At 41.7% G+C, this 21,220-nt stretch overlaps 1 protein-coding gene across 1 annotated transcript in view; it reads right to left on the bottom strand.

Moving 5' to 3' along the window:
• The window catches only part of LOC308363058 (shisa family member 6), a gene marked incomplete at both ends in the record, with an annotated part of 51,324 nt that overhangs the window by 24,425 nt on the left and 5,679 nt on the right, over nt 1-21,220 (bottom strand). The window contains one exon of the mRNA XM_080835826.1: nt 18,430-18,528. Within this exon, the coding sequence (XP_080691952.1) occupies nt 18,430-18,528 (99 nt within the window). The remainder of the gene's footprint in view (nt 1-18,429; nt 18,529-21,220) is intronic.

The raw sequence follows: 21,220 nt of genomic DNA, 5'->3' as shown, positions 1-21,220 counted from the left end.
AATGCCCATTCTGTTGGCAACATAGGACTTTGATTGCACTAGTTTCATTGACTACATATTATTGAAAAGTGATTGCCATATTCTGTAGACACCCCCACCAAGTCGGTGCACAGCAGGCAGCAGGGTGAGAGCTGACCGTTCGCAGCTATCGCTCAGGGAAACTCTCAACATCAGGGAGGAGGAGGAGATATCATGTGCGGGAGCTAGCAAGACAAAAGCCTGGTGTGGCAGCTGGATTTATTTGAACTCCCCGCAAGCTATCCGTCAAAATGAAGCTTAGAAGCTATAGCATTTAATGTGTTTCCATTAATTTCCTCCAAAAAAAAATACTGTTTTACCTTGTATTTCAAGATAAGTTCATTTCTCCACAAATATACATCTGGTATAACATTCTGTATGTATGAAAAATGTACTTGCCATCCTCTAACACCAAAGTATTCCATTGTTGTTTAAACAGATTAGTAAACTCAACCTCTAAAACATGACCTGAGATTATAGATTGTATTATTTCCTTTAATTGAAGGATATTTTTCTTTCCTGTAAAGCGCTTCTATTTCCCATGCAAAACAGAATCTTTCGATTTATAAAACATTATTTTTCAGTTTTCCCCATGTCCCCCAGCTAAAGGAGGAGGGGAGTTGGGTTCAGACAGTTCATAAAACTTAGTTTAGTTCAAGATGAAAAGTACAGTATAAGGATGTGCTAATATTTTTCATAAAATAAGGATATGCCAATATTAAATCAATATGATGCATTGAATGGATGAATATTAGGTCAGAAAATACACCATTCGCCCAATTTAACCTGACCAGACCCACTTCAGGTCTTTTGTCTGAATACAAATACATAGACCATTTTGTTGATCCAACAGATACAGATATAGATAATGATGTCTCTGTACACCTCTATCATAAACAAATGGGACCGCGTCTCTGATGACTTGATGCTATTTTGCACTGAACATCCATATTTCACTCTGACATTTATGGCGAGGCTTTTCAGGCAATGGTGAATTTCTTTAATAATTGCCTCCATAGCTCTTACCAAAGGCCTTTGGAAATCATTTTGGGTGATGGTGCTTCATCTTGTCATTGGCTGCATGAATAGAATGAGCTAAATTCAATGTTGAATAAGCCAACCGTGTGATGATCAATAATCTGAATAATGTACCATGTAAACTGGTCTGAGATTAAGGGTCCTTTAACGTTTTTAATTATGTTAGCACAGAGCTTTCCGCCAGTAATTACAGAATAGGCATTTTTATAAGAGCTCATTATAACAAACAGATGCTCGTCATCCTAAAGGCTCAAAGTTATTATTAAAGCAGTGGACACCAAAGGCAATCTTCTGAATGAATGAGCAGACATCCAATGAGAACAATTCCAACACCTTGCAGTTTGCCTGAGATTCAATCAGATTCAAAGTTTTATTATGCAAGTTGAGACACTTGTCAGTAAGTATTCTATGCAATTGTTGTCTGACTGGGTTGTAATTGTATGACTTCACTACACTTTGAGAGATCCTAACTGACTTCCAGAATTGAAATATGGTGGTTATACATGGTGGGTGACTTGCATATTAGAACTTTGGCCATTTATTCAGATGTATGACAATCTTTAATTAATTAATTAATTGATTGATTGATTAATAATAGTGATTATGCTATTCTATGCTAAGGTCACCCACAAACAGTCAAGCATGGCCTTATTATATGAACTAAGCTGTAAGGATGGATAAATGGTACACCCACATGAGGTAAAAATGTCCTTGAACTTGAAGTATCCTACACTCACCACAGACAAATGAAGGAAGCATCCTTGCTAATCAGCCCTGAATAGATGAAGAAGAGGGTCACAATACTCACGGTGAGTTTCAGAGGAACAGCATATTCCCCACATATACCACACAATGACATCACCACACCCAACATTGACATTTACCCTAGGCTCATTTTGCAGAGGTTTTCATGTGTAGTTGCTATTCGCATAGCTGCTGAAACCAACTGTTACTAAGCAAAAGCAACAACTCCTAAAGATAGAGAAAGACTCTGTGTCAGCAATGGCTGACATCAAGTCTGCACAAGCTTCCTTTTAACAACCTCAGAGATTGAATGATGAGTGACATATCTGTGCCGGTTAGTAGGCATGCACTTCATAGCTTACCTCAAAAATGATTAAATAAATACATTAATAAACTAAATGAAATAAAATAAATAAATAAGTTATACCTTACACATTAAATAATAACGGAATCCACTAACCATAGACAGATTATCTTCACAGTTTTCAAAATGTATCTGTACGATGACACGTTTGTGTAAAAGGGACAATTTATTTGTACAATAAAACATTACATTGAATTCCATTTCGGCACTAAGTGGGTTGTTGCCATTCGGGTGGTTGATGACGTATCACACCTCTTACAAGATCCATATTTATTCCCTCGCAATCGACAGTGTTTGTTCAGTAATCTCCTTTCTAAAACACTGTAATGTGGAATGATAGAAACTTCCGCTTTCCGTTCGTTTGGGAGTTGGTCTTGGTGACTGACTTGGTCTCTGACATGCCCATTGCCTGTGGGCGTTTCTTCTAAAACATCAAGTTAGGAGCTACTTTTAGCCTTAAGATGCTTTGTGAATATGGGCCTAGGATAAGTGTTAGGTTTAGGACTGAGATTAGGGCACAAAAAACACAAGTACATTTGCTCTCACACAGATAGTGAGTGATACACACTTATACTTAATGGTATAATTACAAGGTAATATTAGTGTTCTGCAACAATAGGCTGTAAGCACAGCAGTAATTTCTCTCTGTGCTCAAGCAGTTATGAGCTGGACCGAGTACTCTGACTCCAGTAAACCAGATAATTGATGGTAATATAAAAATAATTAACATGGGAACGAATAAGGCTTTGTTCAGACTGCATGCAAATCAGACTTGTTTTTCAAATCAGATGTTTTGAGATGACTGTCTGCACCGTTATTCGCAAGTGAACAGATCAGACTTGTGAGTCCAGACAGCACCTACCTATCTGCATGGGTTGCTGTGGTAACAATGTAGGCGTCGGTAACTACGATAGGTTCCTTCCAGCTTTGCCTGCACAGAAGCCTCCCCCAAAGTGCCCATTTATTTTGGTATCTGTTGTTCTCCATGCTGCCATGTCAACACTCCTCCACTCCTCTCAAAAAATATAAAAGCAATGAATCAACCAATGTAAGTTCTCTTGTGCTTTCCTTTTCAATCAGTGTAAGCTCTTTGACGCAGTGCAAATTGCAGCATGAATTCCAGCACTCTAGGGTTAGTCACTCTAGATTTGATGTTGTGTGAGATGCAAACATCCGATTCCAGTGGTCAGAGCGTCCGGACAGAGACGCATCTGTAGAAATCTGATTGGAATCACATTTCAAACCACCTCCAAATGTGGTTGGACTCCGATTTGCAAAAAAACGTATTTTATTTTATTTTTTTTTGCTGTCCAGACATTTGAAAATCAATCGGGATACAGTCTGGATAGGGCACAATTCGGATTTGGGCTGGAAGTCTGACCAAGGCCTTAAAAGCCAAGATATCCAAGTCCTGTTTTTCTACACCCTGCAATTATAAACCCATTACCTAGGAATCTAAAATAACTGTACAGTGCACCAGCAACAGCCATCATTTGTAATGCATGCTGTACATCCAAACCATGGGACATACTGTATCAGGATGGGTGTAGAATAGAATAGGCTGACAGACCACAAACAGCACCATGCTCACACACTAAATCCCACGTCGGCTTTTGAGTAAAATAATGCTTTCCAGCTCGGTTCTGTTCTATATGGAAAGGGAGGCCATGGTCTTATCTTGTGTAGTAAAACCACAGAGTCAAATTAAATTTGAACAAATTAGAGTACATTAGTTATGCCCTATTAAAATATTAGGGAAAATGTCACTTCAAAGGACTGTTATATAAGGACAAGATCCTTATCGATAAAAGGGGGTCACCTTAAATGGCCAAAGCTTTTTAGGCCAGCTTGCCTTGTAAGAAGGTCATTGGAGGTCACCTGTCCCTCTTGGATTCCGATTCAAAAGCCATTATGTGAAAGTGGCTTGTCAGCTATGCAGGGAAACATGACTGACCTGGACAGGGAAAGTGTGTCAAGAGAAACATGACCTACAATAGTGGAACTTGTTTTTAAAGGCTGCTATCTGTCTTGGTAGGCGACTGTGTCACATATTTCAGTCAACTAAACTACAGTTGGGCTTCCATCAGGTCAACATAAATGATTCTGAGTCACTTGTTATGGTTCATATTCAATAATATATGACACTGCAACATTGCTAAATTCTCAATAGCACACATATCTTTTGAATCTTTCCCTTCTGTGCACTTCACTGAAATATAATTTTTCATCACCAAAACCAGTACAATACCTGTGAATATGTTTCCTTATGTCAGGATGAAGCCGTGCAAAAGTCTGTGTAAAGGTGCAGCCAGCGATCTGCCTCTCTCCCCCTCCACCATGTTACACAACTCTGCTGGCAGCGTGGAAGCTTCATCTGTCACATTTTCGGCTTGGTACACATGTGATTTGTGCCTCTCTCACCACTGCTCAGCTTGAGATCAGCCGAGAGGTTCTAACAACCCGCTCCCAGTGTGTGATACTTAGTCTTCACAGCACCACCGATAAAGCGCTCAAAGAGGAGAACATTACGTGTTAAATCTATACTGTTGTCTGTGAAAAATGTAGGCTGCGGTAGGCTGCTGTAGGCTGCTACACCTGATGGTAACGGCTGTTTCAAGAGGCAGGTCACAGTAAAGGTCTGAAAACATGTTGTGATGTTAATACAAATCATATAGGCTAAAAGCCAGTCACTCGTAGCATTATATAAGATGTATAAATACAAAAAAGTAAAAAAAAATATTGTGAATATGCTATATGCTGTTTCATGCAGTATGAACTGCATCTAAGTACATAATATATACCTAGCCTGTTTAAAGGCACCCAGTGCAACTTTCGAGGCTTAAAAATAAACATTCAATTTCTAGTCTTTTTTACACGTAGTAAGTTTCAATAACTCCATACCATTACATATCGACATTCAAGGAGCAAAGATGAGACGTCGTTGTGTGGTGAGAACTGATAGAAAATCATAAACAACAACAATTGCCGCCATTTTCCCCCCAAATCTTTATATATTGGTGCCACCAATAAATAAAGCAGGATTCCAGTCAATGGAAAAATGGCCTCTCCCCACCGGCGATTGTTGTTGTGTACGATTTTCTATCAGTTCTCACCACACAACGACGTCTCATCTTTGCTCCTTGAATGTCGATATGTAATGGTATGGAGTTATTGAAACTTACTACGTGTAAAAAAGACTAGAAATTGAATGTTTATTTTTCGAGTCTCAAGCCTATAAAGTTGCACTGGGTGCCTTTAAGTGAACAGATCACATGTGACTGAAGGCTTCTCCATGTCTGTCGCATTGATAGAGAGCTTAGGTCTTAGTGCACAAGCTGTTAAGAATTCTTATCCATGATGGACAACAGACAGCTTTGCAGCACCCCATACCTGAAGGCCACAGCAATGCTCAAATCAATAACCGCTGTACAATCTACAACATTCGTCAAAAAGCCGGAATCGATATATCGCCCCAGTTCAGTCTCCTGGGCTCTGATGCTACGGATGTCATCTGGACTCATCGACCCCCCCCCCCCCCCCCCCCCCCCCGACTAATTTGCTTGAGTTCAATTAAATATGTTTTCATGACTGACATATCTGTTCAAAGAAACTCAGTCTGCATCTGATGAGATTTTCTTTCTTTACTTTTTCCCCCCTTTCTGTCATTTCTAACCAGCTGACATGGCAACTGAGACACTATGAGACAGCAGTACAAGGCTCTCACATCCAGCTGTCCAGCAGCTCCAGTTGTGATTTTGAAAAACGAAGAAAAAACGCTGAAAATAACATTAGATTCATTACACTTTTAAATATTCATCAAAAAGGGACTCTAACTGGCAAAAGCAATTTCAAGGTGTCATAAGAGAGGTTAAGGAAAAAGAGAAATCTATCAGTTCTGTTTGAGCAGTGGAGAGAGAGTGTGTGTGTGTGTGTGTGTGTGTGTGTGTGTGTGTGTGTGTGTGTGTGTGTGTGTGTGTGTGTGTGTGTCAGTGTGAGGAGGGGAGGGCGTTGAACTCAACTGCTACACTGTTCTGCTATGAAGAGCCATTCCCTAGGTTAGCACTGAGCTTTGGAGCAGCTTCTTTGGGCGTTATCTCTGCCTAAGGAGCCGGGAGTGTGAGGAGAGAAGGGAGAAAAAACATGCGTTTCGATCATCAAAGAACCTCTGAATCCCGTGCCTTCAGAGTCCAGGCTTATCCCAGGTTCCATTTCCCCATTCTGTCCAGGCAATTCTACCTGTGTCGCTATCGGTTACCGACTTATTTAAATGAGCCAGATGTGATATTAATAGTTCCTCCGCCACCAGATGGAAATGGCGCTTGGGGAAACAAATCAATATCACATCTCTGGGAACTGATACTACAGACAGAAGAGACAAAGGAGTAAAGGAAGAGGAATCAGCTAGTGCACTGTCAGCAATGCAAGATGAGTGCACTGAGGATTTTATTTGCTAGTAACTTCATTTAACAATATGACCATCTCAGTGTGTCTACGTTCGCTGTACACTGTACACATTTATGTGGGAAGGTGTTATGACAGATTGACATTCTGCTTTCGCAGAGTTAACTCAAAGCAGGAGAGTTGAGTATATCATTTCTACAATAATCTTTGGCCTGGACTGCTTGAATATCCTCCCCTGAAGATTTTAGGCAGAAACAGGATGGGGTTTATTAAGTCTGAAGGGATCCATTTCAAATGAAGAGACTTTCTACTTCATGGCTAATTCTGGCAAATAAAGTAAGTAGGCTAATTTTGGTTTAGGCGCTAATCATTTATTCTGCACATTATGCCTCCTGAACGAACAGAGAGTGTTAAATCAGAATATCTTAAGCCACCATCTTAGTTTTTTTACAGGTAAATCGAGTCTTCTGTAAATCACCTCACCTATTCCCCTTGCTATTGCCAACAAAAATATAGGCTCACACTCCATAAAGCTGTACAAACAAACTAGCCAGTGTGTTATGGCACATACCATGACAGCTGCTTGTGGTGTTGATGCATTCATAATGGCAGCAGTACAAGCACTGGTCCATGATACAACAGCGCAATGCTGCACTGAGCACAGTGAGTTTAACAGGCGAATGGAGGTCACCGAATCAGAAGCGTCAGACTGGCATATATGATCTTTTTCGTTTTCTGCTGAACTTTCTGGAAAGGTCATCGCTTTCGGTATCGCTGACTGGGCACCCCCAAAGGCTTCGAGACCCGTGGCCATGCAATCTCACATCAGATCAGGGCCGGAACGAGCACAAACAATTCCAGTGTCCTCCATTTTGTGAAAATGGTCAGAATTATTGAGCTTGCTCCAGTAAATGCCAGCAGAACTGGATGTGCAGAGCACAAAATGGGAGTATTGCAACATCATAAGAGGGCTACTGGACCAGTACAAAAGACTGATGTCTTAAGTCATTGGAAAATGGTGTTTCATAAAGCCATTAGTACATATCCAAAATTATGCTATCCCTCAGGGTCATACACATAAACACACACACACACACACACACTCAGGCAAACACATAGAGACCTAGTGTGTATGTGTGTGTCAAGGGTGTTGTGGTAGGGGCTGAGTATCATATGCTTCAACAATTTTCTATTTTGCAAGGGTAAAAGTAGTCATGCTCATACCTAAAAGCCAACATAAGGTCTAACCACAGATTGTATAAGAGTATCTTTTCGAAAATCACATTGGGAAATTGATTGAAAGCATAGCCACAAAGCACATCCAATCCCATGCATTGCCCCGTACATTTACTGTCAAGAACAAAAAGATAAAAATGAGATGAGATGAGACTGCTTGGCTTGGCCTGAGCAAAGACATACTAAATATGTAAAGATGGTGGCGCAACCCTCTTTAACCTGCGTCTTGATCATCCACCGTCCTCTGACGAGAATGGCATGCAGAACACCAGCAGCCCAGTTAAATGGTGATTCTCTCATCAGATCCTGCACGGGATTGCCTGAGACATCCCATCATGTCAGCACCAAACACAGAGCTTTCCGACGCCATTTGCATGCTTTTGCGTACTTTTAGTCCTCATCTCTGTACAGTGACACGTCCCCTGGGGTTCAACCCGCCAGAGAAGATGTTGCTCGCTCGCTCTCACACACACACACACCCTCTTTCTGGCTCTCTCTCTTTCTCTCTAACACACACACACAATCACATAGACACACTTTCCCTTGCTCCTCACAACCATTTCCCACTTTTATTATCCTGTCTCCAGGAGTATTACTTTCAAACCTGCCAGCCAAGACTAGATTGCAGAAAGTCTTAGTTGCAACCCCTGCCCTATTGCTGTACGCATGCTAGCTCCCGGCTGGTGGCCAACCAGCCGACAGACCATTACAGGCTAGGCCTCGGCAGAACTATGGATACCAGTAATCCTTAGTGGCACTTCCAACATTACAACCACTATATCATGATATGGGTTATCTCTCTTCATTGCAGTCTAGAAAAGTAGAGAAATAGAGAAGGAGGTTCATTGGCAAACAAAGTCTGAGCACACAAAGATAAAGTATATGTTCGTATGGTTAAATTAGAGATTTATCAGCTGTTAAATATTGCCTTAAAGTTTTACAGTGGAATTGAAATTAGCCTAGTACTTTAGCGCTCCAGGTTCGGTCAAATCTGCACCCCCATAACAGAAACTTCCAGAAAACTCAGAGCTATTGCTCCGTAATTCACCTCTCACGCAGTACTGAAATGAGGCTGCATTGTGTAATTCACCATAACTGCCAAATTTTTCACACCTGTACTAGAAAAAAAAATGTGATTCTTATTATCAAAAAGCTACTTGCGGGGAGCTGTCTACAGCACTGAACACTGTCCTTGTCGGTACTTTGTCACACACTCCGTTCATTTCCCGAATGGACACAAGCGAGGAGTCTAATGAGGCAATTATCCACACACGGATTTACTCTGGCACAGCAGTGGCTCGCTGACATTCACATGCGGGCTGGGTCTGTGTGCGCCTTCTTCTTTCTCGAAGATGCCTGCCCGCCTGCCGCCTCTTCTACCTAACAATCCGCCCGAAAGAGCAAATGTTGATTTGCCAATTGTGCCCCTACACTTTGATAAATATGCCCATTATTGTCGCGTTTACATGCTAAACCCAGCACCGCCAGAGCGCCACAGACAGTTCATATGATGCTATGCGGTTGCTGGGGAGACACAGTGGAGAGCGATATACACGCCACTGTGTTTCCAAGGAGCTAGGACCTGTGAGTTTGGCACATCCATTCAACGTGTGCTATTTCACTGCACCCTTGTGCATTACCAGGTGAATAATGAAGGGGGGGGGGGGGCACACACAATCCACACAGCCTTCCTAGTTGGTTCAATGTTTAACAAGAGGGGAGTGACATTGGAGGCTGATTTCGACACCGATCATACCTTGAGCTGTTGAGGCCTAATTCAATTCTCCGGTGTCATTACTTACATGGTATGCCGTATACGCAGAGCTTGGAGCTTGTGTGCTCAGAATTTTAAGTCTGGTCTCTCCTCACAATAGAATAGCAAATTTCAGCCCCCCCTCTCCTTCCTCCCCTCTCTGCTCACTAAAAGGCAATCATTCCATTTGTGCTCTTTCACAATGGCATCTGAAAATGGTTATGGGGTGTGGGGTATGGGGTGTGGGGGGTGTAGAGCAGATGAGAGGAGCGGAGAGGAGAACAGAAGAAGGAGCTAGCAAAGCCCCACTGCTAGCATGCACTCCCACACTGGCCATATGAATAATAGATTACAAATGAAAACTAGAGTTTGCCTCGCAGGTGGAGAGCCTTGCGTATTTAAGGTATAGGCAGCTGGGTTGAGAACATGCCGCTGCATTTTTACTCACATTCCCTTTCCTCCAAGAACAACGTCTTCCTTTTTGTGTGTGCATGCGAGTTGAATGGGTTTGCTGTGTTTTTTCGTGAAACATTAAGGAGAATACTGTACTTACAAACCACACATCTCAGAATACAAAATCACAGTATGTGTAGTATTAAACCACAGTTTGAACCAGGCAACATGTACGCATCCCTTTTTAAGCCAATTCAGCTTAGAACAGGACTTATTCACATGGGCAAATGTGTCTGATCTTCAAACAAGTGTTTAATACTGATCCTCATACAAGGATAGAAAGCTGCAAGGAAAGTGGGTTTTGCTGTGTTTAGCTATATCCAGAACACAAGTGCAAACAGCTTGGGATTTTGAGAACTACTAAATTATGCTGTTTCGAAACGTATACCCCTCTATCCTGCCTTCATGAGTCCTCTTTTCATGTTCTCATGTGCTCATGCTGCTAGCATGTTCCTGAGGGATGACTTTAGAGTTCACAAGTTCATTTTCTTTTCCACTGACTACGGCAGTGTGGGTAATCTTATCTCGTCTTGTCCTAGAATAAGAGAGGGCGAGAGAGAGGTCTGAAGTGAGAGAATACAGTGACAAGACGCAGTGTGTTAATGTCAGCTTCACTGCCCCACCCCTGCGAACAGAGGGCAATGCTCACTGCGTGTCTGAGATCAAGCAAAACAGACCTGTAGTGCCAGAAACAGTACAGCCCTGACATGATGAGATAACAGAAGACAGAATCCCACAGAATTTTAAACTGCTTCTGAACCTGGAACAGCTCACGTCCTGAGATCTTTTTATATATTATATCAATTGTTTTTCTTATGTTCTGTAGTACTGTACGTATTATGTTTTTTATGTTTATTGTCAGCACCAATATGCCAAGACTAATTTGTGGTAGGCGTAAACTTACTTGGCAATAAAAACAATTCTGATTCTGATTCTGATAGCAGATGAGGTGCGCCCCACTTCAGATCTGAGTCAGCTCCTATCCAGATTTGGCTGCTTATTGGGTAATGCCATTCCCCTTCAATCTAACACATTTGTTATGTTGCTACGGTTATTAAAGTGTGGAAAAGAGAGCAGGGAGTCAAATAATGGGTCTGTGCAGAGGAGTTATGAACATAACCCTGAGAGGTGAAGTCATTAGTATGCACACCAGTGGAATTTCAGACTGGAGTTGTTATAGCTACTCAAACCTACCCCATTAAGGTAAGTAGCCGAGAGAACAGATCCGATTAAAATGCATTATCTGGTCCAAAAGGTATAACACAGTGAAATGTTCCCAACAAAATAGGACTACGCAATTCCAAAGCATTATTAAAGCCGAAGGTCTCTTCTGAAATAATGTGTCAAATCAGCTCTAATAGTGCACACGTAGTGAAGATGTATGTTCAACCACAAGAACACGTACTGTGATTCTCTGAATCCTGCGTCACGTAAAAATGCAGACAATAATTCTGCTGTGACAAAACAAATGCACTGACCACAGCTTTCAGTGATTAACACTTGCTGGTCGCACTTGTACCAGTTCAACTGAATTATATTTATATAGCGCCAAAGCAATACAATTGTCTAAAGGCACTTTACATAGCCCAGGCTCAGAACCCTGAGTTCAACAACAGACTACAGAGTACTCCAAGTCTTATCTATTTCCAACTCGGGTGCAATTGCAGAGTATCAATGTGATGTGGTACCTACACACTGACGATGGCTTAGGCTGAAATGCATCTGTGAATAAACTGGTCAAAATAAATAAGTAATGAGACAAGCTTGAGAGTGCGTTTTTTTCTACTTTTAAGTCAATGTGATGTTTCTCATCAAGCTATGTTATACTACTTTACAGCACAGTTACAATGGAACAAGGCCATTGTTAAACAGACTGTGAACCCTGATCCGCAAAGTAAAGCTGGTCCCCTATTTTATCAGAGGATCTAGGGTTTCATTCCAGCCGAGATTTATGGTGTTGGCTAATCCTTTTAGTATGACGCAGAAGATTCCTCAAAGATAATAAATGTAGGGGAGAACATTTTGCATGAGAAAGTGCCCACATTTCAACTGATGCATAAAATATCTGCACTTACTCTAATTAGCTGCACTATAAAAAAAAAAGCAGAAAAAGTTGCCTCCTTCCATAGAGAACACAGCCTGAGCGATGTTGCACACGAACGAAGTAGCCTACCCAACCAAACATCAAAGGGTTCCTTTTCTCTTTCTCTTCCATTTTCTCCTGACTGTCTTTGAGCTGGTTGGAAGCAGAAGAAAAAAAAGGAACACAATTTCTGTTGCTGTTTTTTTTTTCCCCTCTGTGTTTTTTGTTTGTCTCCCTCTCACACACACCCAGTTGCAAGACAAATAGCCTGGCAGCTTCAATTGTTTAAACCGGGACACCACAAAAGACCATTGATGGGAGATATGTAGTACAACTGTCGCATAGTCTTTCCCTTCTGCTCTGTCACTATGCTGTATGTGAGTCATTGTGTTTCACTTGCAGTTTTATTGACTGTAGATTTTGAATGGAAAACAGAATACTGAGCTGAATAAAGATGCAGTTAATATAGGAGAGGTAGATATGAGACAAGCCTCGTGATTTGTCTATTAACAATACCTTTTTCCAGTGTTGTATAAAAATACTCCATAACAACAAATCTATCCATGGTCTCAACATTATCGCTGTGCTTCCAAATGTTAATATGACAACAATTGTATCCAACTAGTTCAAGCTGTGAAATTAAATCTGAGAAAAAACAACTACGCCATTGTCTAGAGAAGCATTCACCCCCTTAAAATCAGTTAACGGTAAGAGTTCTCATCCAATACTCCTTTCTGTGAGCAGATAAGATCCACTCGTTATTAAGAACTTTACTCTTGTTAATGGGTGCTGCAAGCCTCTGCTTCAACCTCTTCGCGAGAACATTAAAATTGACTTGTGAGGGCTCCACAGGCTGCTTAGCCAGCAGCTCGCCTCACTTCCTACCCCCCAGAACGAGGCGGGAGATGAGACCTGGTCCACAGAGACCCACATGTATCTCATTCTAATTGGATAGTTCGTCCTGGATGAGCTGTGAGAACTCTGCTTTAAAACTGTAAGATATAAAAAAGTATAGGATGTGATAAAAAACATAAAATGTTCTCACTCAACTGAAAGAACTTGTGAGTCAAGAAATCTCACCCATGTCTTGCTTATGTTTTTAAGTGAAAAGCAGCAATCCCTGGTGGTGTCGATTACATGAGTCATCGGAGGGGATGAGTGTACACTGGTATGTAGCCTTCGGTCCGAAGCATTAGGCAAGCCAAACATGCTAGCTAGTTTCCATGGTTGCTTTGCCCACTTCTGAAAGAAACAGCACCTCCCAGTCACAGTTGGGTTTTCGAATGTAAACATGAGTCCCACTCAAAAGCTTTGTCTTCAGGTATTACAAATATTAGACTAAGCATAAGCGCTGTTTCACATTTGTCTCAGCCAGAGGCCAAAACACTGGACACCTCTCAAACCACTGTGTACTCAAACAGACAGCTGAAACACAACAGCAAGATCAAAACTGAGCTTACATACAGCATTTCACCCATGGCAACAGAGAAGGGGATTTTGGGTAGCATTTCCTCCTGGTCACCATAGGAATGACCACCCCACACAGATATTAATCATTACATATGATGTCACGGATTCAGACAGTCGATTTGAGAGGGAACTGCACATGATGTCTGACTGCAGATGGGCTGTCGTTTTGTGAAATGGTGGTTTTTAAAACACGCAGGCATGAACAAACCGATATTCTTAACAATGCTTCGGGAAAAATCAGCATGAAATAATGAGCAAATGTGGGTGAAAATCCAAAGAAAGCAATGAGTCACCTGGCAATTACACTGGATGAGGACAGAGAGGGGAATATTACTTGCTATTTTATAAAGACAAGCTCAGGTGTCCTATTAAGTTTTGCGCACCGAGAAAAAAAGGAAGCCAGTCAGTCATTCAGAGCATAACTAATTACTTAAAATCCAATCCCCCAGTTTACAATGGTGGCTTCAAATACCATGTCAATCATGACAACACGTGTATTCAAAAATTAATCAGGCTATGGCACTGGGAGACAAAGGCAAGCCATCACAACGGCAATAGAATTCACACTCTTCAGAATTGATTGGATGTGAACTATGTCAGGAGTTGAGCTTTGTCAAAACCAATTACCTCTTCTTTGAGGTCTGCACTAAGAGGAGAGCGACAGCAAATGGACAATATATGTCAATATATGTTTTAGCAGTAGAGTTATGATTTAATGTACCTCATGTGAATATTTCGTTAAAACTGTGAAGTGTGCCATCAGTGTGAGTGCTGTGCCAAATATTACATGCATGTGAATTCGGAGTTTGCCCCCTCAAAAGAAATGGCCACAAATCATCAGCATTTTCATTCCAGCACAAACTAATGGTCTACACTGTAGACTAGAGCAACAGCTGTGGTCAGCAGCATAAAACACAGAGGTGACTGTAGGCATTGGCCATTATTGAGCAGTCTACAGAGCACTTTCCTATGGAGGTCTTGCTTCGAATAAATGTTTCAGGAGGAAATTACTCAGAATGTTTTCCCAGTAATACAGTTCTACCGACACATGACAGAAAGGGCTAACCTTGACGCCAGCTGACTTGATGTATAGTGAAAGAACATCTTTGCCATATTCGTCTTAACTGCGCTGAGCTAGAGGGATGACATGTTTAATCTTGTCTCTCAGAGAGAGAAAAAAAAAACTGTTTCAATACACTAACCACAGGATTTACTACATACAGATTAATGCATGCAGAGCTTCAGTAAACTATCAGTGAGCCAGTGCTGAGCATTAAGATCACATTTATCTGCAGGAATGAGCGTGGTCCAGAGCGCTGTTTGGTTGTGTTGTTTATGAAGCCGCTATTGGAAAGATGATGCGAGCAGCAGCAGAATGCTAATGGGAAGGATGTGAAAAGAGCGTTTGTGTCTCTTCGGGGAGCTGCTCCATATTCACGCAGAGCAAAAACAAAGGTCACAACCCTGCAATGTTACCAGCTGATCAGGGATACTCTTGCCTTCCTCCACAATGACGGTGGGGGGAATTCTGGGAAGGATCAGTGCAACAGCATGTTCTCTGTTTGAAAGTGTTGAAAAATTAGAATTCGTTTTTAAATGAAGGTGTAAATGTGTAAAAAAAAAAAAAAAAAAAAGGGGGGGGGGAGGGTTGTCAAACTCTGCTGACAGATGTTTCTAAATATTAGGCTGAAGTTTGTGCATGTTTGCATGGAAATTGTAATAATAATCATGACTTTATAACAATTGAGCAAATTGGGGTTGTGATTTATATTGCACTGATTGTGGTGCAGTGGCCCTGTGGGATGTGTGACTAATGCTTCTGTATAACACGCTAATGGTGCATGCCAACCCTCTGAGGGCATCAGATGGTTCTAGAATTTCATCTCATCTCCGCATCAGAAGGTTCTACAATTTCATCTACTCGACTGTGGAACATTCTAGGGTCCTTGTGCCAAGCCATAGGACTATAATGTTAGCTATGTCTTTTCGTTGGAATGGACAAGGGTGAACTTCTTTAAAGCGGAGGTGTTGTCTTCGCTTGTTCAGCCATATGTGAATCTTGCAGCTGGCTTGGTACACAGCATGACCTCCCTGCATCGCTCCAGGGAGTAGATAACAATGAAGTAAAATCTTGCATCATAATTAGGCACCAGAACACAGGCTTAATTATTTAGCATCCACTTTAAAATAGTAATGTTGGAGAAAAAAAAAACACACACATTTTGGTGACGAAAAGAACTTAAAATGGAGTTGGGGCAAATTCACACTGCAGTGTTTGCGTCTGTATAGCACAGTCAAGTTAGGCTAACCTAAATATGCATGGCGGCGTTGCTTGTTACTCGCCTAGTGTTACATCAGCTACGTCTACAATAACGAGCGAATGTGCATCAGTGGCAAAACCATTGGAAGTGGATAACTGACAGTTTTACTATGCTTTGATCCTGGGTTTCCTAAGAAGCTGAAGGAAGGCAACTGAAGAAGACAAGCAGGGTCAGAGCTGAGAGGGGAGGCGATGAGAGGAGAGGAGAGGAGGTTGTGAAGGGTGTGGGAGTGGTGGCAACTTTGCACAAACGCCAGCAATTCAAAGTCACAAGCTGAATCAGTAAGATGTTGCCTATAGAGTTGTGGCAAGCTAGGCTAATCTAAATATGCATGTCAGCGTTGCTTGCTACTTGTGTAGTGTTACATCAGCTACATCTACAATAACGAGTGAGTGTGCATCATTGGGAAAAGCTTTGAATACCAAGCCTGAAACAAGTAGATATTTGACAGTTTTACTATTCTTTTTATCCGAGGTCTCCTAAGAAACTGAAGAAAGGCAACAGAAGAAGACAAGCAGGAGGAGAGGTGAGGAGAGGAGGTCACAAGGGGTGTGGGAGTGGTGGCAACTTTGCACAAACTGAGATGTTAGCCAAATAAACTCCCTGAATATTTCCAAAACACAAGCTGAATCAGTGAGAGATTGCATATAGATTTGTGGCATGAGAGCTGTTTTTTTTGTTTTTGTTTTGTTTTTAAATGGATGTTGTTGTTGATATTTTGAGGGACCCAAGAGTTCACCTGAGCTGGAATGATGGAACGATCCAAAAATAGCGCCCTTATGTTTCTCAATTCAGCTTGTCTGACTGGGTCACAGTGACTCCTGACAGGCCAGGGCTCTGAGGGACACCAGGCCATTTGTTTGCTTAGAACGTGTATGGTGCTGGAGGCCCCGCACCAATATACTCAATACTCATATTTCATGAGCGGCAGACAAATATAGCTGCCCCCCCCCCTCCTTCTTCTCCATCCCTCCCCTCCCCCCATTCCGCCTCCATCACGGCTACACATGAGCAAATACGTCACGCTGAAATGGGCAGTGAGGAGACAAAAACAAAACAAAAACGACCCAAAAAAAATAAAAATGGAAGACATTGAAAAGGAGCACACTCAGAAAAAAAGCATAAATGGAATCCAAGGCCGATGCAAGGTACTTGGGGGAAACTAAATATCACAGAGCGACAAAGAGTACAACCCCGCTGTGAGGGACCTTTAAGGGGGGGGGGGGGGTGTGCTACTCTAGTCTCCGTATACCCTCTGTGGCGGCCAGATCCATAATCAACATGGCCCATCGCTAAAGAGAATCTCTTTAATTTATAAGGGCTCCTCGAGATACACAGAGAGTACTCCAATCACACAATAAATGCTTTATGGCGGAGATGCAGGGCTGTCCAGCGAACCACACTATAACTCATGAGGCCAACCAATATTTACTGATGACATGTTTATCATTTCAGGCAATTACACAGAATCACGTGCGTATTGACGGCCTGGCAGCCGTTCGCACAGGCATCTAATAAATCTGCAGTCAAGCCCTTTTTCCTGGCTCCTTCAACATTCTCCCATCTATCTCGGGGAAAAAAAGGATTAAAACCTCCAACTCCAAGGCAAGACATAAAATGGGAGATCATTGGAGAAGCCGCCCATCGTCCTTTTGGATGAGTTATCGACTCAGCCGGCCGTAGGCCTGAGGACCCAGCCAACATCGACGCATACTAACAAAGCCTTCAGCAGTGGGAGGAAACTCACACATGACACCCATCTGTAAATGAGTGTCCTGTTTGTGTGTGAGTGGATATTGCTACGTGGTAGGGTTAATCCAGCATGATTAGCTGGAGGATGCTAATGCTTTTACATACATGCAAATCCCTAGGGTGACAACATGCTGATTGAAATTATATAATATATAATAACTTTGTTTTTGTCTGCTCTTGTCATGCCTGTAGCTCTTGTCCTCTGCGTGTGAGAACGTATCATTGTATATCTGCCCAAAATTCTGCCTTACTTTTGAGGCTTTGCAATGTGTTTAATTATCTCGTCATTAAATTTGTGTTTTATTTGAGGAAACGCACATTCATAGGCTTGAATGTTTTTGACATAAAGAAAAATCATAACTGTCTTCACATTGATAATGTGACTGCTAATAGATATTCGCATATTAAAGAGAAATACAGAGATGTGAAACCTACAATCTTTTGGGCACAGGCACCGGGCAAATAAAATAGTCTGAAAATGCATTTGGGAGGTCAAAAAGTCAGTGTGGAGACATCTTTTCCTTTTTCGTCCACGGAACGTGGTGAGGTACATGTAACATTTACAGTCACTAATGGACAATGTTTCAGAGACCCAAAGCAGTGGTATCCAGGATAAAGACTCTCAGAGAGAGAGTGGGGAGGAGAGAGAGAGAGAGAGAGAGAGAGAGAGGGAGAGATGACGAGAGCAAAGCATAGGAGAGGAGAAATGGAGAAGAACAGAGCAGCAGTACAGACCAGTCTGTCTGAGGCTTTGACACTGTAACAAAAACATAAACAATAAACAGAGGGACGCTACCTTTCACATGGCCTCGGCCCAAGGTCACGAAGCCTGAAGAGATGAAGTTGTGAAGGTCGTGACCCCCACTGCGGCTGCTCTCCTTGACGTAGTGTCCACCTGAGGAAGGGGGAGAAGGCAAGGCAATATCAGACCAGGGTCAGAGGTCGAGACTCCCATGGCTAGACAGCAGGGTGGAGAAACAAATAACCTCCAGTGACTCAGATTTGTTAAAAAAAAAAAAACAATACATTACAACAGGCCTCAATGAGGTGTGAAGATTATAGTCGTGATCAGTCGTGACTCGAGACCAATATAGTGGGATTTAGGTCATGGTGATAGGATCTTTACCAATGGAGCAAACATACTGATGGTATGTGTCGTATTTCAAGTCAGTTTCGATAAACCTGCCGGCTAAACAACAGTATATAGATGTAATGATATTCAGATGAGAAAATGGGGGCTCAGGTCTGTTGCTTTGGGCTGTGCGAGCATTATCTGTTTTTATCAAACACTGCCAGTTTGAACTATATGGAGAAGTGAGTGACCATCATTTGCAAACTAGGGGGTACCTAACAATTAAGGTGCTGTTTTCAATCACAAATCGACTCTCTCTTTTGACTGTCTCTATGCTATAGTTAGAACTTAGGAGGTCAGAAAACCTATTTCATTAATACTTAGATAAATATCGTAACTGACAGGACCTTAACAGTCACAAATAGGCAATACATCATCTGGGAAGCAAGCTCCTGACAGTCATGTTCCCTTAATGGCTAACTATAACTGTCTATTAAACCGGCCCCTCAGGGGGAGTCCATAGGGAAGTATCACCTCGTAGTTGCAAACTAGGAAGGCATTTCCATGCATCTGAAATGATTATAGGAAAGCTAGGCAAAGATGACATGACAGCGTGCAATTTCCAACTAAATCAACTATCCAACATTTGTGTTTGAAGGCTGGAGAAATGTAAGGTGATACAGGTCAGTATCAAGGATCCATACTAAATTGGGGAATAACACCAAACTGGGGAGACATGGTATATATTTTACAGGCTGATCATTATTACTAGTAATTGGTGTGGAAAAAAGACTGTAATATTGAGAAAAAAAAGTTTGTCCATATCATTATGAAATTGCCCACTGGCATATCTCATCTTAATTAAACTAATTAAATCATAGTTTAATAACCAAGGCACAATTTCATGGAAGCAGCAATGATCTCTTGGAGCAATATCTGAAAAAAACACGCACACAAACTCTCTCTCTCTTTCTCTCACACACACACATACACACACGCACACACAAACAATAATCATCGCCTCAAGCTGTGTCAAAGAATCTTCTAAACATAGTAGCGCTTACATTTCTTTGCATTTTTTTGTTCGCTAGTTAATTTGTCAATTAATTCGTTTACTACCAGCAGTCTGGGCCAAGACATGTATTTGTAAATCATAAAACCAAGCTATTACCAGAGTCAAACAGACATTATGGTACCATGCATCACCAGCCAGCCCACTTAACAGGTCAATCTGAAACTGTAAGTTGTTCATTCTCCTGGCTCTCCATTGGTTCATTAGTCACTGAGTCTGTCACTAAGGAAACAAGTTGCCACTGATTTTGGCGGAAATCAGAAACAAATAAGAGTAGTAGAATAAGGGTATTGTGTATTTGGCCGTACAAAGATCTTGTAAAAAAGGGTGCAAGGCACAATAAGTAACATTATTTAATTTCAGTTCTAACTTGAGATCAAATCTGATTGGCTGAAATTGGCCACATCTGATTGGCTGAGATACATGGGGCTTTTGGGAGTCATATACTCCAACTGCAAACTAATTAGTTATGGTAAATTCTCTAGCATCTATACCAATGGCCGAGGCAGAGACACTGCAAGTGAAGGGCCTTGCAGTGGTCTGCCAATGATGGGTTTCCTGATATTACCAACCTTTCAGACCTGCACTCCACTACATTACTGCTCACACAAATACAAAATGGTTTTCAGTCTTCAGCTTAAATCACTTGGTTTCAAAGGCGTAACACAAAGGCAAAGCAACAATATGACAAAACATTGTTTGAAGCTTTTTACATGCACAATTGACCCCTAAAACAAACCAACAAACAACAAATTCGAATTCCTCAAGTCGCAAGACACAATAGTTACTTCCCCAGGGCCACAGTGTACAGTGTAGCGACCTCAATGACACCCCAACCCTGGCACTTATAAGTGCATGAATATGCATCCTGAGTCTGAGTTGGCTCTGCATCTCTCTCTCTCGCTCTCTCTCTCTCTCTCTCTCTCTATATATATATATATATATATATATATATATAAACACACACACACAGGCATACACACAGGCATATATATATATATATAGTGTCAGATAGAGAGAGAGATAAGTAGAGAGAGAGAGAGAGAGAGAGAGAGAGAGAGAGAGAGAAAGAGAAAGAGAGAGCGAGAGAGAGAGATGCTGACAGTACATAGGACTGCAAAGCAATTTATACACAAATTAAACACGCTTTGCCAGAGCCTGTCAGTGTCTCTCATGTCTACACAGAGAGCGAGACTTGAGGGAACTACAGCGCAGTGCAGTGCTTTGCTTCATTTTCTGCAAGCGAATTGTGTACGACGAGGGGTCCTGTGATAGCCTGACCTGTACCAGAGATGACCATTCAAGGACACAGCACACTCTGCACACACACACACAAACACACTGAGAAAGACATATGCAAATGCACACACACTCACAAACACATACACACAATGTCTATTTACTCTTCAAATATGGAGCAGGATCTAACAGAGAAGGGCAAAT

The sequence above is a fragment of the Sprattus sprattus genome (genome assembly GCF_963457725.1).
Source record: "Sprattus sprattus genome assembly, chromosome: 3".
NCBI lineage: Eukaryota > Metazoa > Chordata > Actinopteri > Clupeiformes > Clupeidae > Sprattus > Sprattus sprattus.
This window is presented reverse-complemented; position numbering and strand designations above follow the sequence as displayed.